Source organism: Amblyraja radiata, chromosome 7 (assembly GCF_010909765.2).
Source record: "Amblyraja radiata isolate CabotCenter1 chromosome 7, sAmbRad1.1.pri, whole genome shotgun sequence".
Classification (NCBI taxonomy): Eukaryota; Metazoa; Chordata; class Chondrichthyes; order Rajiformes; family Rajidae; genus Amblyraja; species Amblyraja radiata.
In genome coordinates, this window is record NC_045962.1 from 6,261,356 (window position 1) to 6,289,047 (window position 27,692).

At 44.7% G+C, this 27,692-nt stretch overlaps 1 protein-coding gene across 8 annotated transcripts in view; it reads right to left on the reverse strand.

Annotated features, from left to right (window-relative positions):
• Positions 1-27,692, reverse strand: part of mlph (melanophilin) — a 144,860-nt gene that overhangs the window by 67,334 nt on the left and 49,834 nt on the right. For all 8 annotated transcript variants that reach the window (XM_033023625.1, XM_033023624.1, XM_033023622.1 and 5 more), the window contains exon 2: positions 23,035-23,184. In XM_033023625.1, coding sequence (XP_032879516.1) covers positions 23,035-23,144 — 110 coding nt within the window. In that variant the 5' untranslated portion in view covers positions 23,145-23,184. The remainder of the gene's footprint in view (positions 1-23,034; positions 23,185-27,692) is intronic.

Sequence of the window (27,692 nt, forward strand, 5' to 3'; positions counted from 1 at the left end):
GTTCAAGATACAAGTAAGATATGGCTTTCAATATTAAAAGTAGGATTTCAACAACTGTCTGAATGCAACATGCATTCATTTTAATATCATGCATATTATACTAATGCAAACACTAAACAGATTTGTGTTCAATTCAATGTTGATACAGAGTTTAGATTTAGTCCCACTTCAGTTATATTTTTGAATTTTGACGACACTTCTTCCAAATTTGTTTAAATGGTTACTGAAGAATAATACCATAACTACAAATGTCATTAGTTTTTAAATTGTCCTATTAATTAAAGGCCCTATCAGCTTTGGATAGGTTGGTTTGCCAGCTGAGTAGTGAAACTGCAGTCTGAATATAAATCTACCTGGCAATTAAAACCTATGCCGACTGCAAATGAACAGATCTATTTCTGAAAATAAAGGGATTTTTTCCCCCTCATTTGAACTTTTTCCAAACTATTTGAAAGCACGTAGATTATAAATCAGTTGAAGATATGGGCAGAGAAATGGCAGATGGAGTATAGTCTGGGCAAAAGTGGGAGGTGTTGCACTTTTGAGGTCAAATATAAGGTGGAAGTATACAAATAATGGCAGGATCCTTAACAGTATTGATGTACAAAGGGACCTTGGGGCACAAGTATATTGCTACTTGGAAGAAGCAACATGATAGAGTGGTAAAGAAAGCCTTAATCGAATGGGGCATTAAGAATAAATGTCAGAAAATCATATTGCAGCTATACTGAATTTTGGTTAGGCCACATTTGGAGTATTGTGCGCTGCTCTGGCCGTCCCATTACAAGCAGCATATGGAGGCGGGTAGGAAGAAACGATAGATGCTGGCTTAAACCGAAGATAGACACAAAAAAGATGGAGTAAATCTGCGGGTCAGACAGCATCTCCTGAGAAAAGGAATAGGTGATGTTTCAGGTGGAGACCCATCTTCTGAAGAAGGGTCTCGACCCGAAACATCACCTGTTATTTTTCGCCAGAGATGCTGCCTGACCCGCTGAGTTACCCCAGCATTTTGTGTCTATCTAAGGATAGGAATGTAGATCAATTACTATTGCAGATTTGATCCATGTCTGGTTTTGCTGTAGCTGACCCGATCCAAAATCTATGTCGGGTTTCCACTATGTCATCTTGTGGAATGCGAGCAGTCATACTGTTTTAGGTTTACCTAAGACTTCAAGCCTGCAGTACCTATTGCTATGGTCTCTGTATGTATTCCAATTAAAGTACTTATTATGAAGTTTAATGTCTCTGTGTCGATAGTACTTTACACAATGAAGGCTATAAAGCGAGTGCAAAAGAGGTTTACCAGGATGGTGCTGGGATACGGGGTATTAGCTACAAAGGAGAAGTTGGACAAAATTGGATTGTTTTCTGTGAACTGTCGGAGGTTGAGGGGAGATCTGATAGAAGTGTACCCATTTTGAGAGGCATGCATAGGGAAGTCAGAAACTCTTTCCCAGGATAGGAATGTCATAGACTGTGGTTCGGGTTTCAGCTTATTATTGTCACATGTACCAAAGTACAGTGAAAAGCTTTGTTTTGCATGCTGTCCGAACAGATCAGATATACCATATATAGATACAATCAGTTCAAACTCAAGTACGGAGGTTTGCAGGGATATGGACTAAGGTGGGACCAGTGTAGCTGGGACATGTTGGCTGGTGTGGGCAAGTTGGGCCGTAGGGCCTGTTTCCACACTGTATCACTCTATGACTTCATAACAAATAGAGCAAAGGGCACAGCTTAAAGGAGATGTGTGGGCAAGTTTTTTTTAACACAGAACATGGCAGGTGCCAGGAATGCACTAATCCCAGGGATAGTGGTGGGGAAGGTACAGAGGGGGGAAGGTCGGGAGGGAGGGGGGGATCTCCCTGTCCGCCTGCTCCTGGGCTTGGCCAAGATGGCCATTCGCAGGTCCTGGCAGCGGGCAGTCGACGGCCACACCGGGGTTGGCTGCCTGCCCCTTTTCCGGGCCTACGTCTGTGCCCGCGTGTCCCTGGAGAGGGAACACATGGTGTCCACGGGGACTTTGGAGGCCTTCCGTGAACGCTGGTCCTCGCGGGAGGTCAAGTGTTTTGTTGATAAAGTTGGCGTTATATTAATTTGATGATCGTTTGTTTGTAAACAGTCAACATAGGTGGTTTTTGATTGTGTTAATACTCTGTATGTTTATTTTTATTTTTTGAATAAATGTATTTGTATAATTTTAAAAAATCAATTAAAAAAAAAAGGGACAGTGGTGGATACGACAGTAGCATCAAAGAGGCCTTTACATCGGTAGATGAATGTGCAGGGAATGGAGGGATCTGGAACATATGCAGGCGGAAGGGATTAGATTTAACAAGTTTGATGTTCGGCACAGACATTGTAGACTTAAGGGCCTGTTCCTATACTGTACGGTGCTGCGTTTCATGTTCTGTTTCAAGTAACGTCTCACTTTTATCAAGCATGTAATTTTCCTTTGCTTGGCAAACCTGTGCTCTACTTGGTTTACAGGAATAAAATTTACAGGTGGACATTCCGAATTGGCTCACCATTTTGCTTAGTACCTTGAACTTTTAAAAAGATAAGAGAATACACACATGAAGGAACAGAATAGTAGTCTGCAATAAGAAATTAGAAAAAATTGCAGTTTTGTCACAATTTGGGCTATTAATCCTAAACTCATGAACTGAAAAGTGATATATCATTCAGTCATCATAAATCAGCAACGATAACAAGAGTTTATTACCTGTTAAGGGGCTGTCCCACTGCGGCGACCTAATTGGCGAGTTTAGGAGAGTTTGAAAAAGTGTCATGTTGAAGACCTCCTTCGACTATGTTGAAGACTGGCATCGACTAGCTTCAGGAAATTGGACACCGAATAGTGGAGAGTGAAGACGACCTCCTTCGATCACCTTCGACCTCCCTTCGACTATGTTGAAGACTATCTACGACTACCTTCGACTACCCTCGATTACCTACGACTAACATGCCAACCTGCTGTGACCTACTTCGACTAAACCTACGAGTAAAAAAAGTATCGATTTTTTCCATGGCAAGCTTTTTTTACTCGCGGACATTTTTCAACATGTTGTAAAATACACCGCGACTTAGCTGAGGCCTCGAGTACACGGGGACTACTCTCGAGCATGAAGGAGAGTTACAAAGACCTCCTAGGATCTCGTGTCTACCATGCTGCGAGTATGAGTCGAGGGCAAACTTGTCGCGGATTAGGTTGCCGCAGTGGGACAGGCCCTTTTCATGTTAACAAATATCTTACCTTCCAATTGACGGTGAGCCACAGGAAATATGATACAATAAATACACTCTCGATGAGATTGTTTATTAGCTTTCTAATTCAGGTCCAAGGTGAGGTCACGTTAAAATTATGATATATTGTGCAGAACACTCAGATCCATGATCTAGTTTATTGATTGAAGATATTTCCATCACATGCAGGCTATTCCAACTTCTGTTCCGGACAGAATGAACCTTTGGGAATTTTATGTGGAAAGGATTGTCGAAGCCCACTAACAGAACAGATTCAAGAATGAGGTTGATATGTATTTATATAGTAAGGCAATGGGTACGAAGGAACTGCAGATGCCGTTTTAAACCGGATACACAAAAATTGACCACCAGGTGGTGCCAGCAATGGCTGCCACGCCAACACTGACTGTCTCTTCCTTCTTTGTTGTTTTAATAGTATGTGTTAAATGTAAGTTTTTAGTTCTTTAGCTTGTTTTATGTAGGTGGTGGAGGGGGGGGAGGGGGAGTTGGGGGAAACTTATTAATCTCTTACCTAGACGGAGATGCGATTTTTTTCCGTATCGTATCTCCGTCTGCACTTTGCCACGGAGCATCAACCACGGGAGCCTGCGGACTTTAACAATGTGGAGTTTGCGGTCCCTACTTAGAGACCGACTTTGGTAACTCCAAGCCGCAGGAGATTCGACCACCCCGACGTGTAAGCTTTGATTGCCCCGATGGGTGGTTCGACTGCCCCGACCACGGGAGAATAAAGAGGAAATTTGGACTTTATTGCCTTCCATCACAATGAGGAATGTGGGGAATCCGCAGTGGTGGATGTTTATGTTAACTTTTATGTACTTCATTGAGCAAGACATATTGAATTAATGCAGGCATGTGGGATCAGTATAGATCAGCATGGTGGGTGGCACAGATACATCAGGCCAAGGGGCCTGTTCCTATGCTGTATAACTCTATGAGCAGCTTAGTTTAGTTTAGTTTAGTTTAGAGATACAGCGTCAAAGCAGGCCTATCGGCCCACCGAGTCCACACCAACCAGCGATCCCCGCACATTAACACTATCCAACACACACTAGGGACAATTTAAACCTATATCAAGCCAATTAACCTACAACCCTGTATGTCTTTGGAGTGTGGGAGGAAACCGAAGATCTCGGTGAAAATCCACGTGCTCTTGGGGAGAACGTACAAACTCTGTGCAGACAGCACCATAGTTGGGATCGAACCCGTATCTCTGGCACCGTAAGCACTGTATGGCAGCAACTCTACCGTTCCGACACTGTGCCGCCCTATATTCTATAAACCATCTTAAACACACACTCTATTCACTACCGATGCACTTTAGTTGGAATGTGTCCCATCTATACAGCCATTACTATGCTAGGCGATTGTGAGAGCACCTTCCAAAGCCCCAACTTCACCAGTAAGTCTGTCTGTTTCCTCAAAGGAAACTCGGGATGGGCAATAAATACTGGCCTTGGTAGCACTGCCCAGGTCCAAAACAAATGGATGGAAAAATAAAAATGCTACTCTACCGATTATAGACTCAATATGCTGAAGTACTGTAACTCAGCGGGTGAGGCAGCATCTCTGGAGAGAAGGAATGGGTGACGTTTCGGGTCGAGACCCTACTGACACGAAACGTCACCCATTCCTTCTCTCCAGAGATGCTGCCTCGCCCGCTGAGCTAATCCAGCATTTTGTGTCTATCTTTGGCATAAACCAGCATCTGCAGTTCCCTCCTACACGACCGATATGTGGTTTAACAAACTGTTGTCAGATTTTTAACCAACATTGAAAATAATTTAACACAGTGTGTGGGATAATGAGCCCAGCATATATCGTACTCAGTAAACAGAGCAGTTCTAAACAGGAAGGTAGACACAAAATGCTGGAGTAACTCAGCGGGTGAGGCAGCATTGCTGGAGAGAAGGAATGGGTGAGGTTTTGGGTCGAGACCCTTCTTCAGACTGAAGATCTGCCTCACCCGCTGAGTTACCCCAGCATTTTGTGTCTACCTTCGATTTTACCAGCATCTGCAGTTCTTCCTGACTAGTTCTAAACAGGGTTCGACCATGTCGACAAATTCACAGTTGCAATGACAGAAACAATCAGACATTATCTTGTTTGCAGACTGTTTTCAAAGCGTTCTCTGCAGAGAAGCAACGGACTAATTCTGATGAAGTGATTCTCTGTCTCCAACCACTAGGAACAAGATGGTATTCAAGAGTCAGGGGTGTTTGCTTGTCATGTGCACCAGATGTGAACTGGAACAATAAAATTCTTACTTGCTGCAGCGTTCCAGGCACATTACATACAACAACAAAACATATATACAATACATTAGCAGTTATTCTAAGAACGATAGCGCAAAAATAAAGGTATATCGATAGTAGTGCAAGTCTGTAGTGGTCGATGCTGAGGAGGGGTGTAGATAGGGTCATACAGGATGCTTCAACAACCTATTAGTTAATGGGAGGTTTTGTTTAAGAAAGAACTGCAGATGCTGGAAAAACCGAAGGTAGACAGAAAATGCTGGAGAAACTCAGCGGGTGAGGCAGCATCTATGGAGAGAAGGAATAGGCGACGTTTCGGGTTGAGACCCTTCTTCAGAACAAGGGGTCACAGTTTAAGGATAAGGGGGAAATCTTTTAGGACCGAGATGAGAAAAACATTTTTCACACAGAGAGTGGTGAATCTCTGGAATTCTCTGCCACAGAAGGTAGTTGAGGCCAGTTCATTGGCTATATTTAAGAGGGAGTTAGATGTGTCCCTTGTGGCTAAAGGGATCAGGGGGTATGGAGAGAAGGCAGGTACAGGATACTGAGTTGGATGATCAGCCATGATCATATTGATTGGCGGTGCAGGCTCGAAGGGCCGAATGGCCTACTCCTGCACCTATTTTCTATGTTTCTAGAGGAAGCTGTCCTTGAACCTAGAGATAATTGTTCGATGGCTCCTGTACCTTCTTTTTAATGGTAACAGCGAGAAGAGAGCGTAGCCAATGTAGTGTTGGCCTCTGATTATTTTTCAAGAGTCAAGAGTGTTTTATTGTCATACAGTATGTCCCAAAATGGAACAATGACATTCTTACTTGCAGCAGCACAACAGATATGTAAACATAGTATAGTAAGGAACTGCAGATGCAAGTATAAACCGAAGACAGACACAAAATGCTGGAGTAACTCAACGGGACAGTCAGCATCTCTGGAGAGAAGGAATGGGTGGTGTTTCGGGTTGAGACACTTCTTCAGATTTTGGAAGGAATGATAGTGTTGAATGTCGAGGTATAGTCGATGGACAACAGCTTGATGTACGTTTTCCTATGGTCCAGTGCCAGTGAGATAGCATCCACTGTTGATCTGTGGTGGCGGTAGGTGAGTTGAAGTGGGTTCATCTCATTACTGAGGCGTTAGTTCATTTGCATCATAACCAACCATCAACTTAGTGATGTCTGAAGAAGGGTCTCAGCCCGAAACGTCACCCCTTCCTTCTCTCAGAGATGCTGCCTGTCCCACTGAGTTATTCCAGCATTTTGTGTCTATCTTCAACCTAGTGATGAAGCATTTCATCACAATGGATGCGAGTGCCACTGGTATAAAGCAATGGTTAAAAAAGCAAAAATGTTTTAACCAGTGGAAATAGACACAAATAGCTGTAGTAACTCAGTGGGACAAGCAGCATCTCTGAATATGGGATGGCTTTCCTTCCACCAGGCCATTCCTTCTCTCCAGGGATACTGGCTGTCCCGCTGAGTGACTCCAGCTTTTTGTGTCTATCTTCAGTGTAAACCAGCATCTGCAGTTCCTTCCTGCACATTTATTTTTTACCATTTTGAACATTTCAGCGATTTGTCAGAATTCCTTGAGCATGAATGGAACTCAATCAATTGCTGGCCTAATCTCACATAAGTGACCCAAAACTGCCATTGGGCACACAGTTTATTGCCCACAGTGCCAAACCGTTGCTGAAGATCATGAGATTTTTTCCATTCACGGTTAGTTTTCATTCATCTTTCACACAACACTGTAATGGATTTTGACACACTGAGCACAAACAAAATGACAAATCAAGATGCATTCTAGACCACTTTTCTTGAATGAATCTTCAAACAGTAGACAAACTTTAGGAACATAATGTAACGGTGAGAAGGGGCGGCACAGTGGCCTAGCGGTACACCTGCGTCCTTACCGCGCCAGAGACCCAGGTTCGATCCTGACTAAGGGTGCTGTCAGTACATACTGGGACGACAGATGGCACAATGGGCTAAGTGTTCGGCTGGCAACCGGAAGGTAGCCGGTTCGAATCCCGCTTGGAGTGCATACTGTCGTTGTGTCCTTGGGCAAGACACTTCACCCACCTTTGCCTGTGTGTGAATGTGTGTGAATGTGTGTGAATGTGTGTGAGTGATTGGTGGTGGTCAGAGGGGCCGTAGGCGCAGATTGGCAGCCACGCTTCCGTCAGTCTGCCCCAGGGCAGCTGTGGCTACAGAAGTAGCTTACCACCACCGAGTGTGACTGAGGAGTGAATGAATAAAGCGATGTAAAGCGCCTTGAGTATTAGAAAGGCGCTATATAAATCCCATCCATTATTATTATTATTATTATTATTATTATTATTATTATTATTATTATTATTGTTTGTACATTGTGCCTGTGACTACGGGGGTCTTCTCCGGGTTAGTCTGGTTTCATCTTACACTCCAAAGAGGCACAAATTTGTAGGTTAATTGGCTTGGTACAATTGTAAACTGTCCCTAGTGTGTAGGATAGTGTTAATGAACAGGGTTACTGCTGGTCGGTGCAGTTTCGATGGGCCGAAGGGTGTATCTCTAAAGTCTAAAGATTTTGAGAAGCTCAAAGACAAGCAGACTTAATGCAAGTAGGCTGTTATTTATATATTCAAAGATCATGCGCTCTCACGGGCTGAGATTGCTAGCTTTGCCCATGTTATTAAAACACAGCTTATGCAATGCAATCTTTTGCAAATGAATGGGTAATAAATGATCTGGGCAAATTGTGAGATTTCCCCATAGTTGTAAAGCAATTTCCAGAATTAGTTGAGGCAGCAAAGGGATGGGTATTGAACTTCCTGGATTCTGTTGATGCTGAAGATGCACCATGTTAGTATGGTCAAGTTGCACTGAAACATAACATAATCTGCAGAGCTTGCACTGAAAGCTTGTAAGATGTGATCACCTAAATCTGCAATAACAAAACCTGTATATGAAGCCTCCATGTTAGGTATAAGGCAAAACAGATGTACACCAGTATATTGGCAGCAGAAAAATGTTGCTTTGCTAAACATATAAACCAATGTAAAATATTACTTTGCAAAACGATAGAACTTCTGGAAGGGCACTTGGGACCGTGTGACCTTTTGGAAGTGTCTGCTTGCACGAGGCTGAAGGGCTTGGCCAGGCTGAGACAAGGATCGAATCCGTGGTGGTTAGGTATCGTATAGAGGATTCGGTGTTGGTTCAAAAAATAAAGTTTAGTGGTCCAGTGCTTGACTCAATGTCTTAGTGAACTAGACTAAGGGGGGGGGGGGGGGTAAGCTTTAGGAGCATAATTACAGTCAGATTAAGAACCCGACATTTATAGCAACTGTGAATTGAAAATGACGCTGTATACTGTCTCAGTATGCTACTGCTATACACTTGTACTGCATCTGAGATGCTTATCTAATAGGATACGATACGATAGAACTTTATTTATCCCAGGAGGGGGCATTTATCTGCCAACAGTCGTAAAACACAAAATACATGAAACATTAAATTAAAGTGACGAGTGGAAAGGATTGGGGAGGTGCAAAGATTTGGGGGGGGGGGGGGGGGGGGGGAGAGATGTCAGTCAGTCTACACCATGACAGTAGGGGGAGGAGTTGTACGTTTTGATAGCCACAGGGAAGAAGGATCTACTGTGGCGTTCTGTGCTGCATCTTGGTGGAAGTTTTTGAGCTACGCAGTTCAAGTTAATATTTCTACAAGTGAATACACCTCAGTGATTTTGTAAATTACATCATTCGGTCAGCTGTTTTTCAGCTTTGTTTGGTCATCAGAAATACCAACAGGTACAAAATATATCTTTTTAATGTGTTTCCTTATTTGTGTTGCACTTTTCTCAGCAACATTGAATGTGGTTACTGACTGTTGCAAATGACCTGAATTAATTGAATTATCTATACTTGATTGGCCACAACTCAGCTGCAAGTTCTTGCAGTGCATCCTGCAATTTAACTTGGCCTAATAAGGAAAACAAAAGGTTTCCCACAAGTTCTGGGATGGATTTATCCCATAACCAACATCTGATCACAGGAGACAACACAAATTTTAAAATTCATTCTTGTGATCTGGATGTTGTTGGCAAGTCCAGCATTTATTCTCATGCCTAAGTGCCCTCAAAAAGATGGTGGGGAGCTGCTTTTCTGACAGTCATTCTGATAAAGGTGTTCTTGCAGTGCTGTTAGGAGCTGGTTTCCAGGATTTAGACTGTGTGACGATATGCCACAGCATAAAAACAGTAGACGCAGCCCAGATCATCACACAAAGCAACCTCCCTTCTGTTGACTGGATTTACACCGCACGCTGCTGCCTCGGCAAGGCCAGCCACATAATCAAGGACAAGACTCACTCTGACCACTCCCTCTTCTCCCCTCTCCCATCGGGCAAAATGTATAGAAGTGTGGAAACGCACACCTCCAGATTCAGGGACAGTTTCTTCCATCAGGCAATGGAATCTTCCGTTTTCTTATCAGGCAACGGAATCATCCCAGCACAACCAGAGAGCAGTGCTGAACTACTATCTACCTCTTAGACAGGCACGTGCCATCAGGGTAGGCAAGGTAGGCGGTGCCTGCCCTAACTAAAATTATAAAATGGTCATTATTTTATATATATAAAATAAATATATCATATATATATAAAATATATATAAAACATATATAAAATAGTCATAAATAGTAAAGGCACGGGAGAATTATGCTTCCCCAAGAGATCGATCTCTTAGGGGGGCATAATTCTCCCGTGCCTTTCATCCACAGTACATTTAAAATGCGGAGGTATGTGCTACTCGCGTGCCGTCGATGATGCTTCAAGCCATCAGTGGCAATGGTCCGTAAAGGCCAAAAAAAGTCCGAAAAACCAGCCTACTGAGCATTCGCAAGTTTCTTGGCGGGTTTTTCCAAAGATGAATAGTGATTACCTGAAGAGTTTCCTTGAAGCAAACTTACGAGGAAAAGACCAAAATAATTGAAAATGGCAGACCAACGCCGGAACTTAAAGAACTTCTACAGCGCAAAGGAACACAAATGATTAGAACATTTAAAACAGCTTGGTACAACAGGAAACACAGAGAGAAGAATGGATTGGACCTATTGAAGACAAATTACTTGATAAAAGTCGAGAGAACAATCTGCGCATGCGCGGTTTTCAAGATTTTTAAAAGCCACTGCCTACCCTGACTAATTACTCACGAAAAGTGCCTGCTCTTAGATGACCCTCGGACTATCCTTGATCGGACTTTGCTGGCTTCACCTTGCACTAAACGTTATTCACTTATCGGGTATCTATACGTTGTAAATGGATCGATTGTAATCATGTATTGTCTTTCTGCTGGCTGGATATAATGTAACAAAAGCTTTTCACTGTACCTCGGTACACGTGACAATAAACTAAACTAAACCACGGAGAAACATCACCAGGCCCATTTCCCTCCACAGAAGCTGTCTGACTCACTGAGCAGTTTGTTTTTTGCTCGTGATTCCAGCATCTGCAGTCTATGGTGCTTTGATGATATTCCTAATCAGGATAATGTGTGAATTGGAAGGGAATCTGTTGACAGTGATGTTTCAGGTTCCAGGTGATCTTGTTCTCCTCTTTTTAAATCAAAAAATTTATTAAATTATTAAAAAATAATATTACACTACAATAAAACAAACCAGAACCCACCACCATAATACAATACAAACATATATCCATAATAAACTACTATACAACTATGTTACAATCCTTATTGAGGATACATTCAACACCCTGCGGAGCCCAGCGGTCACAGAACTCCCCCAGGGTGCCTGTGCGCAGGGTGTAGTCCCTTTCTAACCCCACCCGGGCACGGACGTACTGCCAGAAAAGTGGCAGGCAGCCGGCTCGGGTAGAGCCCTCCACTGCCTGGTGCCGTGACTCGCGGATGGCCAGCTTGGCCAGGAGCAACGCAACCAGGACATCTTCAACCCTTCCCTTTCCCCTACGCGCAGGTGTCCAAATCTTGTTCGCCTTGGTGGTGAAGGCTCCAGATTTGGCAGGTGCTTTTGGAGTGGCCTGAATGAGGAATTGCAGCAGATTTTGTACTCAATGCAGACAACGTGCTCATATGTTGAAGAGAAGGGACTGATAGTGATGCTCAATAGCGTGCCATCTAAGTGGGCTGCTATGCCCTGAATGGCATTGCATTGCCTATGTCAGTAATTACAGTTTATTGTCACGTGTATCGAGGTACAGTGAAAAGCTTTTGTTGCGTGCTATCCAGTCAGCAGAAAGACAATACATGATTACAATCAATCCATTTACAGTGTATAGATGCATGATAAGGGAATAATGTTTAGTGCAAGGTAAAGCCATCAAAGTCCGATCAAGGCTGCCTCACCCGCTGAGTTTCTCCTGCATTTTTGTCTACCTTCGATTTTTCTAGCATCTGCAGTTCTTTCTTAATAAAAAGATAGTCCGAGGGTCACCAATGAGGTAGATAGTAGTTCAGGACTGCTCTCTAGTTGTGTTAGGATGATTCAGTTGCCTGGTAACAGCTGAGAAGAAACTGTCCCTGAATCTGGAGGTGTGCGTTTTCACAATTCTATACGTTTTGCCTGATTGGAGAGGAGAAAAGAGGGAGTGGCCAGGGTGCGACTCGTCCTTATAAATTTCTAAACCTCAACTCTAATTTCTGAGCCCCCAACACTCCCATTCCTGGTGCATTTCGTATCCCCAACTCTCAATGTCCTGAATCTATGTTCTCCATCTTCAAACCGGTGACTGCTTTGCCCTTTTTCACTCTGACCTATGCACTGCATCAGGTGTCCCTCCCACCCTGAACCCAACATAATCTGGTTTCAATTCTTGATACAAGTTCACAAGTTATAGGAGTAGAATTAGGCCATTCAGCCCCCCATTCGGGTCTACTCCGCCATTCAATCATGGCTGATCTCTGCCTCCTAATCCCATTTTCCTCCCTTCTCCTATATCCCCTTTCATCCGTTCTAATCAAGAATTTGTCTATCTCTGCCTTAAAAATATCCACTGACTTGGCCTTCACAGCCCTCGGTGGCAATGAGTTCCACAGATTAACTACCCTCTGACTGAAGAAGTTCCTCCTCACCTCCTTTCTAAAAGTGCGCCCTTTAATTCTGAGGATATGGATGTTCTGCCATGATCATATTGTTGGATGATCAGCCAGGATCATATTGAATGGCGGTGCAGGCTCGAAGGGCCGAATGGCCTACTCCTGCACCTATGTTTCTATGTTTCTATGACCTCTGGTCGTAGACTCTCCCAACAGTGGAAACATCCATTCCACATCCACTCTATCTATGCCTTTCATTATTCTGTAAGTTTCAATGAGGTCTGCCCTCAACCTTCTAAACTGCAGCGAGTACAAGCCCATTGCTGCCCAACGCTCATCCTTTGCTAACCCACTCATTCCTGGAATCATTCTTGTAAACCTCCTCTGGACACTCTCCAGAGCCAGCACATCCTCCTCAGATATTGGGCCCAAATTTGCTCACAGTATACTTTCTCATGCCTGCCCTGCAGTACATGTAGGTACAATAGAGGAAGCCTTGAATAACATGTGCGGTCTTGATCTTCAGTAATGTGCTTGAAACTGCAGAGGGCAGTGTAAAATGCCCTGGTAGGAAATAACAATGTTTACGTAAATACACATTTTATGTCAGTTTTTTTTCTACACTCACTATATTTAGGCTTGTACCTAACATGGAGGCATCATTCCATGGATCAAGTTAAGAGTCAAGATGCTCTATTGTCATATGTAACAATAAAATTCTTACTTGCAGCAGCACAACAGATATGTAAACGTAGCATTCTGTAAACAACACAAACAACAAATAAAATTTAACAAAACAAACTAACAACAATAGTACCAAGATAAAAATAATGCCTCCAATATTATGTAGTTCATTATTTTGGAGGTTGAGCCTGAAGAAGGGTTTCGACCCGAAACGTCACCCATTCCTTCTCTCCAGAGATGCTGCCTGGCCCGCTGAGTTACTCCAGCTTTTTGTGTCTATCTTCAGTTTAAATCAGCATCTGCAGTTCCTTTCGACACATTGTCGTGTTTAATAGCCTGATGGCTGTAGGGAAGAAGCTGCTCCCTAACCTGGACGTTACAGTTTTCAGGCTCCTGTACCTTCTTCCTGATGGCAATGGTGAAATGAGTGTGTGGCCAGGGTGGTGTGGGTCTCTGATGATGCTGGCTGCCTTGTTGAGGCAGCGAATCCTTCGATGATGGGGAGGTCAGTAATTGCGATGGACTGTTCAGTGTTCACCACTTTTTGCAGTCTTCTTCGTTAGAGATATGCACAACCAGGAACTTGAAGCTTTTGACTCTCTCCGCCACCGTCCCAGCGATGAAGACATGAACAGTTTCCTTTAAATTTTCTTTTGCGCGAGGTAAAATATTGTCTGCTGCTCAAGTCCATGCTGTGGGAAGTGTGAATCCACTGGAAGGACAGCATTGGCACGTGACATTATTGAACAGCATTCACGCCAGGTCAGCATCCGTTAAGGGCCTGTCCCACTTGGGTGATTTTTCAGCGGACTGCCTGCGACCTTCAAGCTCGCGGCACTCGCCTGAAAAACCGCGAACTGGAACGGCAACTGTCAGAGCAGAGCAGAGCACACAAACACGCACACACACACACATCGCAAAGACGGGGGCCATGGAAAGCGGGGAAGCGCTGTCTGAAATTCACACGATGCAAAGCCAAGGCGATACAGAAACACACTGCGATGAACTGGAAGGTTAAAGACGGCTAGCACAGTGTACGGTAAGTCCTTTAAAAGAGAGGGGAGGGGGGGAGGGGAGAAGGGGGGGAGAGAAGCAGTGGAGACACTTTTAAGAAGCCAGACAACATTTAATAAGCCAGAGATACACGGCTGTGAAGTTCGGCGGACATTTATCATTACCGGTCGGTTATCCTTGGTTCTGAAAACTTGTGCTTATGTTTTTTTTTCCCCCAATGAGCCAATGAAAATGCCCGGTCAGCAAAGAAGATTAACTAAAACTACCTACAGCTATCTTGACTACCTACAACGACATGGTGACCCCACGACCACTGCACCTACGACCACAAAAGTATCCATTTTCTCCATGGCGACCAATTTTTGGTCGCAGAAAAATTTTCAACGAGTTGAAAAATTTGCGGCGACCATACTGAGGCCACGACTAGTTCCCAGAATGCGGGAACTCCTCGCGACCACGAAGGAGACTCACCAGAGACCACCAGCGAACATGTGGCGACCATGTGGCGATCCTGAGGCGAGCGCAGAGTCTCCTGCACTCGCCTAAAAAGTCGCCAAAGTGTGACAGGCCCTTTAGTGTGCCACAAGATTCGTCTGTAATGATTCATGCACAGATTAAGCATTTATGCAGCATGACTATGTGTTCCACTTATTTTAAGTATTTGTTAAGTAAACAGGCAAGTCACTGGAATAAATACAAGGATTTTGTCATTGCCCAAAACATCTTCAACAATGAAAATCTTTCATCGCTTTTGAGAAGTAATGTGTGGTACAAATCGGTTAAGGCGCAACAGGAAGATGCTGAGATAGTTATTAATAGTTCAAAGGTACTTTATTGTCACATGTACAGTCAAATTCTATTTTTACATACAGTTTAGTGCAAGTATTTGTTCAAGTTTGTGTTTATTGTCACTTAACCAACTAAGGTCCAGTGAAATTTGAGTTACTATACAGCCATACTAAGTGAAAAGAACAGAATCCACATATAAAATAAAATGTAACATAAACATCCACCACAGTGTAATCCACATTCCTCACTGTGATGGAAGGCAATAAAGTTCAGTCATCTTCCTCCTTTGGTCACCGTGGTCAGGGCCTTGAGCCCTCCGCCCTTGCCGTTGCCGACGGTCCGATGTCCAGGCCCTCTGGTCGGGATGGCACCAATCCAAGTTGTTAGGCCGCAGGGGAGGGGGGGGGGGGGGGGGGGGGGGGGGGGCGGAGATGCGAAACGGAGAAAATTGCATCTCATCTCCGTTGAGGCAAGTGACTGAAAAAAAGTTTCCCCCTATTCCCCTCCCCCCCCCCATCTCCCCCCACATAAACTAACTGAGAAACATTGAAACAAACATTTAAGACATACTTAAAATAATAAAACAGAAATGGCACGCGACAGGCTGTTGGCGAGGCGGCGATTATGGGCGCCACCCGGTGGGACTATACAGAAGCACATCTTAGATACAGTACAAGGGTATAGAAAGCATACACTGAGAGAGTATACAAGCGTCGCCAGGTGTGGCCTCATTTTCAATTGCCATTTGTTGTAAGTGCAGAGTTCTTAACCTGACCATGGAGGCCTGTTGTCCTGCCCAAGCATGGCCGTTTGTGTCCTCCACTACTCCGTGCAGTTGCAGGTCATGTCCAGACCGCGCGCTCGGCCTCTTGGAGCAGTGCCCAATGTACAGGGCCTCCGGCAGCCCACTCCACAGTTCCATTCATACCTCACGCTGCCTTGGCAAGGCCAGCAACATAATCAAGGATGAGTTGCACCCTGGCCACTCCATCTTCTCCCCTCTCCCATCAGGCAAGAGGTATAGAAGTATGAAAACGCAAACCTCCTGATTCAGGGACAGTTTCTTCCCAGCTGTTATCAAGCAACTGAATCATTCAGATTCAGATTCAGATTCAACATTATTGTCAATGTGCAGTGTACAGTACAGAGACAACGAAATGCAGTTAGCATTTCCCTAGAAGAGCGACATAGGATATGAGCAATAAATACATCTATTTACATGCATACAGTCATAGTATTTTTTTTTCCTGGTGGGAGGAGTGTCCAGGGGGGGGGGGGGGGGGGGGGGGGTGATTGGCAATCACCGAGGTACAGTGTTGAGTAGTGTAACAGCCGCAGGGAAGAAGCTGTTCCTGGACCTGCTGGTCCGGCAACGGAGAGACCTGTAGCGCCTCCCGGATGGTAGAGGGTAAACAGTCTATGGTTGGGGTGAGAGCAGTCCTTGGCGATGCTGAGCGCCCTTCGCAGACAACGCTTGCTTTGGACAGACTCAATGGAGGGGAGTGAGGAACCGGTGATGCGTTGGGCAATTTTCACCACCCTCTGCAGTGCTTTCCGGTCGGAGACAGAGCAGTTGCCATACCATACTGTGATACAGTTGGTAAGGATGCTCTCGATGGTGCAGGGGTAGAAGTCCACCAGAATCTGAGGAGACAGATGGACCTTCTTCAGTCTCCTCAGGAAGAAGAGACGCTGGTGAGCCTTCTTGACCAGAGTTGAGGTATTGTGGGTCCAAGAGAGGTCATCGGAGATGTTGACCCCCAGGAACCTGAAGCTGGAAACACGTTCCACCTCCGTCCCGTTAATGTGGATGGGGGTGTGCGTGCCGCCACCACAATTTCTTCCCAGATGTTATCAAGCAACTGAATCATCCTACCACAACCAGAGAGCAGTGCTGAACGACTATCAGTCAGATTAAAGAGAACTCAAATCATGTGTCATAGATGATACAGCGTAGAAACAGGCCCTTTGGCCCAACTTGCCCACACCGAGCAACATGTCCCAGCTACACTAGTCCCACTTGCCTGCGCTTGGTCCATATCCCTCCAAACCTGTCCTATCCATGTACCTGTCTAACGGTTTCTTATATGTTGCGATAGTCCCTGCCTCAACTACCTCCTCTGGCAGCTCGTTCCATACACCCACCACCCTTTGTGTGAAAAAGTTACCCCTCAGATTCCTATGAAATATTTTCCCCTTCACCCTTCTGGTCCTCGATTTCCCCACTCTGGGCAAGAGACTCTGTACATCTACCCGATCTATTCCTCTCATGATTTTATACACCTCTATAAGATCACCCCTCATCCTCCTGCGCTCCAAGGAATAGAGTCCCAGCCTGCTCAACCTCTCCCTGTAGCTCAGACCCTCCTGGCACCATCCCCGTAATAGCCCTGTCCCACGGTACGAGTTCATTCCAAGAGCTCTCCCAAGTTTGCCCTGATTCGAACTCGGAGATTTACGATAATGGCCACTCGTCGGTACTCGGGGCTCTCGTGGACATTTTTCAACATGTTGAAAAATCTTAACGTGTCTTCCCGTGCTTACCTGCCGTTAGCGAGTCTTCCCCAGTACCTGCCGTTAGCGTTACGAGCCGCTAGGAGACGTCCCCGAGCTCCGACGTACCCGCGATGTTCATTCTCCGTGCTTACCACGAGTTTGATTTTTTTAAAACTCGGGAGAGCTCTTGGAATGAACTTGTACCGTGGGACAGGGCTTTAAATCTTCTCCGTACCCTTTTCATCTTTCCTATATCATGGTGCCCAGAAAGTCTGTTTATAAACATGCGATTAACCAGAGAGAGTTGGATGCCATAGATGCTATGGCATCTATTCTCAGATGCAAAATTGCACTGGATTTTTAGATATAATGTGACTGCTGTAGCAGGACCATGAAAAAGAATTACCTTTAAATCTGTTTGCCATTAGGGCTCGTATGGATAAATGTATTGTGGGCAATGAGCAATTTAGTCAACAGGGCAACGTGTTGATTACTAAAACTTTTATCAGGTGCATCGTATGTACTTGGATGAAAACCACCCATTTTGCAAATAAAGAACCTCGTTGTATATTTTGGTACAGGCATGACTTTTTCTAGTGACTAAAATCCATCAGAGTAATTTTTAATATTTTTCTAAATTGAAGACCTGTGGATACTTATTTAAAACAATTTGCCTGCTGGTAAATTGTCAGATTTCATTTTGTTCTAACTGAAAATTAAATATAGGACAAAATGTTGGTTGCTATCGCCTGCCAGGTTGAACATTGAACATTTTAGATAATTCAAATCAGCAACCATTTGAAACAAATGGTTGATATTATGTTTAGTTTAGTTTAGAGATACAGCGTGGAAACAGGCCCTTCGGCCCACCGGGTCCGCGCCGACCAGCGATCTCCGTCACATTAACACTCTCCTAACATCCACTAGGGCCAATTTTTAATTTACCAAGCCAATTAACCTACAAACCTGTACGTCTTTGGAGTGTGGAAGGAAACCGAAGATCTCGGAGAAAACCCATGCAGGTCACGGGGAGATCGTACAAACTCCGTAGAGACAGCACCCATAGTCGGGATCGAACCTGGGTCTCCGGCGATGCATTCGCTGTAAGGCTGCAACTCTACCGCTGCGCCACTGTGACCGCAGTTCTTGTAATGTTATGAACTTCTCTCAGCCCTCTGCTCATCCTTTGACCTTCCAGAGAAAACCATGCAAGTTTGTCCAAACTTTCCTTATAGCTAATATCCTCTATTCCACGCAAAACATACTGGTGAACCTCTTCTGTAGCATGAGGGGAATGGATAAGGTAAATGCACAGACATTTACCCAGAGTAGGGGAATCACGAGCCAGAGGTTATAGGTTTAAAGTGAGAGGGGTAAGATTTAATAGGAACCCGAGGCAGAACATTTTCACACAGAGGGTGATGGGTGTATGGAACGGGTTGCCAGAGGAGGTAGTTGAGGCAGGAACTATAACAACATTTGAAAGACATTTGGAAAAGTCCGTGGATAAGAAAGGTTTGGTGGGACACAAAAATGCTGGAGAAACTCAGCGGGTGCAGCAGCATCTATGGAGCGAAGGAAATAGGCAACGTTTCGACCCGAAACGTTGCCTATTTCCTTTGCTCCATAGATGCTGCTGCACCCGCTGAGTTTCTCCAGCATTTTTGTGTACCTTCGATTTTCCAGCATCTGCAGTTCCTTCTTAAACAAAGGTTTGGTGGGATATGGGCCAAACGTGAGCAGGTGGGGGACTAGTGTAGATGAGGCATTAAGGGTGACATGAACAAGTTGGGCCAAAGGCCCCGTTTCCATCCCATATGACTCTATGACTCAATTCCAAACTATTCAAAAAACGCTCTTAACTTTCCAACAGCTTGATGTTTGGCAAAATAGTCAAACAATTATTGTCACAATGTCTTAGAAAATTAGTGCCTTAGAGAATCACTATGTTGAAAAAGTTTAGGAATGGGACTTCTACTGAAATGGTCTCACATAAAGTTAGCACAGGTTCATTTGGGCTGGACAGCAGGAACAATGCTATGATTCCAAAGCATGGAAAGTGGTCACATCGCTGTACATATGCAAGATAAAAGCTAAATGCAGTGAAAGCACATACCAGGATCAGATGAGCGTGCGATGAGGATCTGAGAGTGAAATACAGGCACAAATACAGCTGTAACATGCATTGCCATGACATGAATTGGATAGAACAAGAGTGGTGAATTCGGGAACAAAGTTATTCTGGAAATTAAAGGGCCTGTCCCACTTGGGCGTCATTTGCGCGTCAGGCAGATGGCGTGCGAAGATTTTGTACATCCCAAAAGCCTGTGGCGCCGCGCGTAACCGCGCGCCACTGCCTACACCACCACGCATCATGCGTTCGTAATGCGTACCATGCGCGCATCACGACGCGCGTGTCGTGCGTCGTGACGCGTAAATTATGTTGCGTAAATGACGCCCAAGTGGGTAGGCCCTTTAAAAGCAGAAAGCAACATTAAAGAGTATAGGGCAAAAAAAACAGGAATCAGACACCATTGTCTCTTAATCTGTTAGTACCACTGCTCGCAGCCATAGACATTGACAAACAATCACTTCTATTAACACTTGTACAATGATACTATATTAAATGTTGTACATGCAATCTGTAGTACTTTAGTTTGCAGTAACAAAAACAAATTTACTGCTGTTGAAAAGACCTTTATTTTGGGGAAGCCTGTGACAAAACAACATTTATATTTATAATCGTCTATAACACGTGATTCCTACAACATGAGGAATGTAGATATTGTGTTACAGCAGAACATAGAAACAGTGAGTGGCTGAGCAGAATAGTGCAGATTAACTTGTCATCATTTTGTGATGGGGCTGGTGAGATATCAGACTGGAGAGCTAGAAGCCACGCTCTTTTTCCTGAAAACAAAATCATCCCCAGGTCTTCAAAGATATGTGCAACTCCTCAACCAAGTCATCCCCATCTTCCTCTTAAAAACTGCAAGCTTTTAAAAAATTCACCCCGGCCTTAGAACATCAGTGCAGGAGTTCCTCATGTGCGTGTCCTTGGCCCACCTGCCTTCAGATGCTTCAACAATGCTCCTTCCTGCTGTCACAGGGTGAGAAACAGGGATGTTTGCTCTTGACTCTTGACTGTCATGATCGCTGAATGCTCAATTCCATTTGCAACACCTCCAAAAATGAAGCAGCTCAGGCCTGTACCCGGCAAAAGCCAGACAACATGAAGCCATGGGGTGAGAAGTGGCAGGTAGCTTCCATGCCACCAATTGCCAAGCAATGACCACCTCCAGCAACGGGGGATCATAAGGTCATAAGTAATAGGAGCAGAATTAGGCCATTCGGACCATCAAGTCTACTCTTCCATTCAATCATGGCTGATCTACTTCTCCATCCTAACCCCATTCTCCTGTCTTCTTCCCATAACTCTGACACCCGTGCTAATCAAGAATCCTTCCATCTCTGCCTTCAAAATATCCACTGACCAGGCCTCCCTGTGGCAAAGAATTTCACAGATTCACCACCCTTTGACTAAAGAAATTCCGCCTCCTTCTTAAAGGAACATCCTTTAACTCTAAGGCTATGACCTCTGCTCCTAGACTCTCCCACTAGTGGAAACATCCCCTCCACATCAACACTATCCAAGCCTTTCATTATTCTGTAAGTTTCGAGTAAGTTTTCTCCTTCTAAACTCCAGTGAGTACAGGCCCAGTGCCGTCAAACGCCCGTCATATGTTAACCCACTCATTCCTGGGATCGTTCTCGTGAACCACGTCTGGACACTCTCCAGAGCCAGCACATCCTTCCTCAGATATGGGGCCCAAAACTGCTCACAATACTCCAAATGCGTCCTGACCAGCGCCTTATAGAGCCTCAGCATTACATCCCTGTTTTTGTACTCTAATCCTCTTGAAATAAATTCAAGCATTACAAGTCTACCAAGTCACCCTTGACATTCATCAACATACCATCACTGAGTCCCCTTCCATCAATGTCCGCAGAGTAGGGATAGGGTCACTAGTGATCGGAAATGCAACTGGACCAGCCATATAAATAACCTCGCCACGGAGGCGAGAGACTGGATGTCCTGCAGTAAGTGACTCGCCTTCTACCACCCCAAGGCACCAATCATGAAGGTGATGTAATTGTCTCCGCGTAGATAAATGAGTGCAGTACCAGTAATGCTCAGGCAGGGATACAGCAACCAGCTTGATCAGCACTGCCATTAACTAGCCCAAATATCCTCTTCCACTGGCACCTGCTCATGGTGGCAGCAATGTGGATCTTCCACAAAATGTACTCTAATTACCCATTCATTTACTCCCACAGTGGCACCTAGAGGTCAAGTGGCAATAGATGCACGAGTTCACCTCCATCTGCAGGTTGCCTCCAACTCACACGCCATCTTGGCTTGCAGAGATATCACTTCATTATTATTGGGGCTGAATATTACATAGAAACATAGAAAATAGGTGCAGGAGGAGGCCATTCGGCCCTTCGAGCCAGCACCGCCATTCATTGCGATCATGGCTGATCGTCCCAAAACAATAACCCGTGCCTGCCTTCTCCCCATATCCCTTGATTCCACTAGCCCCTAGAGCTCTATCTAACTCTCTCTTAACTCCATCCAGTGATTTGGCCTCCACTGCCCTCTGTAGCAGGGAATTCCACAAATGTTGGAACTGTCTACTCAGCAGAACTGAGCGAGTTCCTTCACCACTGGAATGATTCAAGAAGCCAACCTACCACCAACTTTACAGGTGCAAAAAGGGATGTTTAGTGGGACGACAGATGGCACAATGGGCTAAGTGTTCGGCTGGCAACCGGAAGGTAGCCGGTTCAAATCCCGCTTGGAGTGCATACTGTCGTTGTGTCCTTGGGCAAGACACTTCACCCACCTTTGCCTGTGTGTGAATGTGTGTGAATGTGTGTGAGTGATTGGTGGTGGTCGGAGGGGCCGTAGGCGCAGATTGGCAGCCACGCTTCCGTCAGTCTGCCCCAGGGCAGCTGTGGCTACAGAAGTAGCTTACCACCACCGAGTGTGACTGAGGAGTGAATGAATAATGCTGATGTAAAGCGCCTTGAGTATTAGAAAGGCGCTATATAAATCCCATCCATTATTATTATTATTATTACATCCAGAAAATGAACATTAACAGAAAACAGACTTGCTGGATCTGACTAAGAATTCATTTAGTCTAAGTTAATACCTGAAGTCTGAAGCAGGGTCTCGACCTAAAACGTCACCTATTCCTTTTCTCCAGAGATGCTGTCTGACCCGCTGAGTTACTCCAGCTTTTTGTGTCTATCTTTGGTTTAAACCAGCATCTGCAGTTCCTTCTTACACTTAATATCTATGTTTCCCTGTAAGGTGTCACAGAGTGTGCGCTCACCTTACGAGTGGCACATCACCTTGGTCAATTCTCCCTGTTAATGAAGAAAACGTGCGTCTGCTTACCCAAGCCGTTCATCCTCTTTCTTCCGTAGACTCATATCTCGTTGAACAACGTGGAACACATGCTGTGCTTCGTCCGCTGTTAGCTGTGAAAGATCCAGCCTCCTAGCCATCCTCGGAGTATTCTCTTCAATTTACTGGTCACACATGTATCTGGTCAAGCAAATGACAAAATCTGTGAAAACACACATTTCAAACCATTTCATGAACTGCAGCAAGACACATTCTTAGTTTAGTTTAGTTTAGAGATACAGTGCGGAAACAGGCCTGTCGGCCCACCGAGTCCGCACCGACCAGTGATCCCCGCACATTAACACTATCCTACACACATTGGGGACAACTTACGCTCATAACCAAACAAATTAACCCTACAAACCTGTACGCCTTTGGAGTGTGGGAGGAAACCGAAGGTCTCAGAGAAAACCCACGCGGTCACGGGGAGAGCGATCAAACCCGAGTTTCCAGCACTGCAAGCTCTGTAAGGGAGCAACTATAGCGAGTTCCATCGTGGCCACCCATGTTATGTTTTAAAAAAATATCATACAATAGATAATTACCATTGGGAACTGGAACAAAATTGTTCAGTCCACAAGCCATTTCCCTAGTCACGGATAAAACCACTCTTTCAGGACATTTGTTTGAACATATCCAGTTCTGGTCACCCCATTACAGGAAGGATGTGGAGGCCAAGCAGAGGATGAAAAAGAGGTTTACTAGAATGCAGCCTGAGAAAAGTTAGACAAACATGGATTGTTTCCTCTGGAGCATCAGAGCCTGAGGGGAGATCCAATTGACGTAAATATCTTTATAAGAGGCACGGATAGGGTAGACAGTCACAACCTTTATCTAAGGCTGGAAATGTCAAAGACTAGAGGCCATGGCTTTAAGGTGAGAGGGGCAAATTTTAAAAGGAGAAAAGCAGAGGATGTTTTTTTAAAACTGAACATGGTGGATGCGCTGCTAGGATTGTTGGTGGTGGCAGATATAATTGTGGCATTTAAATGGCTTTTGGATTTGATTATCAAACAGAATATAATGATGAAGATGCTTTAGGAATCTTAGCTGTGTGTTACTGGAGGGCAGGTGCCATTTAGCTGCTTGTAATGAATACAGTTCCTGGCAGAGATAGTCTGAAGAAGGGTCTCGACCCAAAACGTCACCCATTCCTTCTCTCCAGAGATGCTGCCTGTCCCGCTGAGTTACTCCAGCATTTTGCATTTTTCTCCTGTCGGAGAATTTCAATACAAAAATATTTGCTAGCTCTATTGAAATAGTGCAAGGCTGAGGAACAACCTTGATTAAATCAGAAATAAATCTCATGAAAAAGGTGCCAAAAGAGTATATTTAAACCTTAAGGCTGTAAAGGTGAAGGCATTAATTTAGAGATCATGACTGTGAAGGTGGGTGTAGAGAGAGAACATGTTAATGAAAAATGTTATTTGTAACAAGAACATTAGGGCAGAACACTGTTGGAGTGTAAAATAAATTAAAAAAAGAGATGTTGAAACATCCAAAGAGTCGCTTTAATGAAGAGGCACTATTTGATAGAATTCTAGACATTTGATAAATTGGTAGCCCAGTCTGTGAAAGAATATACAAGGATTCTGCTTGTGTTTCCTATTTCTATCATCTGCATTTCTTTTTTTGCTTCATTGAGGTACTTCTCAAAACCCAAACAGCTGGAGGAGAAGAGTGAGTCAAGCAGCATCTGTGAGGTGGACAGGTATTGTTAACATTCAGGGCAGAGAGTGGAGAGACAAAATCACAGTATATAGAGGCAAGGGATATGGATGAGATAGGGGGCAGTAGATAATATGTGCAGGACGGAATGACAGATGATGGTTTAAACCGAAGATAGACACAAAATGCTGGAGTAACTCAGTGGGTCAGACAGCATCTCGGGAAAGAAGGAATGGGTAACGTTTCGGGTCGAGACCCTTCTTCAGACTGAGAGTCAGGGGAAAGGGAAACGAGAGTAAATGACGGTGATGTAGAGAGATCTAGGATAAATGAATGAAAGATATGCAAAAAAGTAGCGATGACAAAGGAAACAGGTCATTGTTAGCTGTTGCTAGGTGAGAACAAGAAGCTGGTGCGACTTGGGTCGGGGAGGGATGGAGAGAGAGGGAATGCAGGGTTTACTTGAAGTTAGAGAAATCAATATTTATAGCACTGGGTTGCAAGTAGGTAATTGGTGGAAAGCGGAGAGGTGAAGGGTGAGGGGCAGATGGATCAAACCAGGTAGGGAATGTGAACAGAGGAGTTGAGAGGCCGAGCTGGGTAATACTTCTTCTTCCCACGTATGGTGTGCACAGGCTAAAGTTGTAAGACAACTTGTTCTGTTTGATCTTCTGTTTGTGCACGCCAGGTTGATTGCATTCGTCGAAACAGGGTGGACTACGTGAAGGTTGCAATCTCCCACCACAGCTGGGTAATAGATGGAAGCAAACAAGGAAATGAAAGGCAGATGAAGCCAGGTGGGGTGAGGGGAGGGCTAGGGTGGAGACTGAGGTTGGAGGGTGATAAGTGAGGACACATAAACATGCTGCTGAATGAATCTGTGGTTCTTATAAGCAATATTTCTGTAGCAATAGTAGTAGCTATAGACAGAAGCAAATCTCTTGAATTAGTTTGAATCAATCCTAAAAGCCCTGTCCCACTGTACGAGTTCATTCAACGAGATCTCTCAAGTTTGCCCTGATTGGAACTCAGCGATTTACGGTAATGGCCGCTCGTAGGTACTCGGGGCTCTCGTGGACATTTTCCAACGTGTTGAAAAATCTTCACGCGTCTTCCCGAGTTTACCACATTTTCCGAGTAGCGTTAGCGTTACGAACCGCTAAGAGACGTCCCCGAGCTCCGACGTACCCGCTACGTGCATTCTACGTGCTTACCACGAGTTTGATTTTTGTTAAAACTCAGGAGAGCTCTTGAATGAACTCGTACAGTGGGACAGGGCTTTTAGATGCCACACGCTAAACAAAACACCAGATATTTAGAATATCAGTGTTCAAAATGTTGTAGACATTTGAGAAATATTTTAAAACGTGTTCACTGTAAGACACATGCGCACACACACACACACATGTACATACATGTACACGCACACACACACACACGTGTATTCACACACAGACACACACGCAAACACACACCTCCAAGGAGCGAGTAGGATGGCACCAGGTGGAAGAGGCCTCTGCCCAAGCCGGCTGCCCGCCCCTTTTCCGGGGTTACGTCCCTGCCCGGGTGGTGTTGGAGAGGGACTACATGCTGTCCACGGGCGCCCTTGGGGATTTCCGGGACCACTTGGCACTGTGGGGGGTTGAATGCATCGTTGACAAGGAGTGCAAGATAGTTGTATAATAGTTTATCGTTTGTCATGTATTATGGTGGTGAGTTCTTGTACTGTATATATTATTTTAATATTTGAATAAATATTTTTGATTAAAAAAAAGAGGGAGTAGGCATTTTCAGATGTGCTTCTTGAGCTGCGAGTGATCCAATGCTGTGGCAGGCAGGTATTCATCTGCATTTTGGAAAGGCGTGGACAGATTATATTCAGCAAGGCTATGCACATAGTTATTCACAAATCTGTATGAGTTTTTTTTAAAAGAGGTAACCAAGAGGATTGACAAGGGCAGGGTACATGGGCTTTCGTGAAGCCATTGAGAAGGCTCCATGATGGGCAGGTCCAGAGGGTTAGATCACATGGGAGCCAGGGTGCAGGAAGGAGGAACAGCAGATGCTGGTTTACATCGAAGATAGACACAAAATGCTGGAGTAACTCAGCGGGCCAGGCAGCATCTCTGGAGAGAAGGAATGGGTGATGTTTCAGCTCATGACCCTTCTTCACATCAAGGGTGTGCTGGCCAATTGACTTGGTGGATGGAGTCAAATGGTGCTAGTGAAGGATTATGACTCAGACTGCCGGCCTGTGACCAGTGTGTGCAGCAGGGATCAATGCTTCTCAGTTGTTTATCATATATATTTACTATTTGGATGAGTACGTAGATGGAATGATTTGTGAGTTTGTGGATGACCCCAACATTTGTGTTGTCGTGGACAGTGAAGCAGGTTGCAACAGGATCCAGATCAACTAGGAATGGGGACAAAGGAAAGGCTGTTGGAATTTAACTCTGACAATGGCAAAGTGATGTATTTTGGGAAGTTGGGAGCGAGGCAGGACACAAGCAGTGAATGGCAAAGTCATGTTGTAGAACAGAAAAACCTTGCGGTACAACTACATGGCTCCCTGAAAGACAGTGTGGTGAAGGAGGCATATTGCACGCTTGCCTTCACCACTCGGGGCATTTAATACAAGCGTTGAGAAGTCATGTTACAGCTGTACAACTTACTGGTGAGAGTGGATTTGGACTATTATCATTGAGACAAAGAGTGATACAGTGTGGAAACAGGCTCTTTGTCCCAACTTGCCCACACCGGCCAACATGTCCCAGCTGCACTAGTCCCACCTGCGTACGCTTGGTCCATATCCGTCCAAACGCGTCCCATCCATGTACCTGTCCAACTGTTTCTTAAACGTGGGGATACTCCCAGCCTCAACTACCTCCTCTGGCAGCTTGTTCCATACAGCCGCCACACTTTGTGTGCAGTTCTGGTCACCATACTATAGGAGGGATGAGATTAAGCAAGAGTGTGGG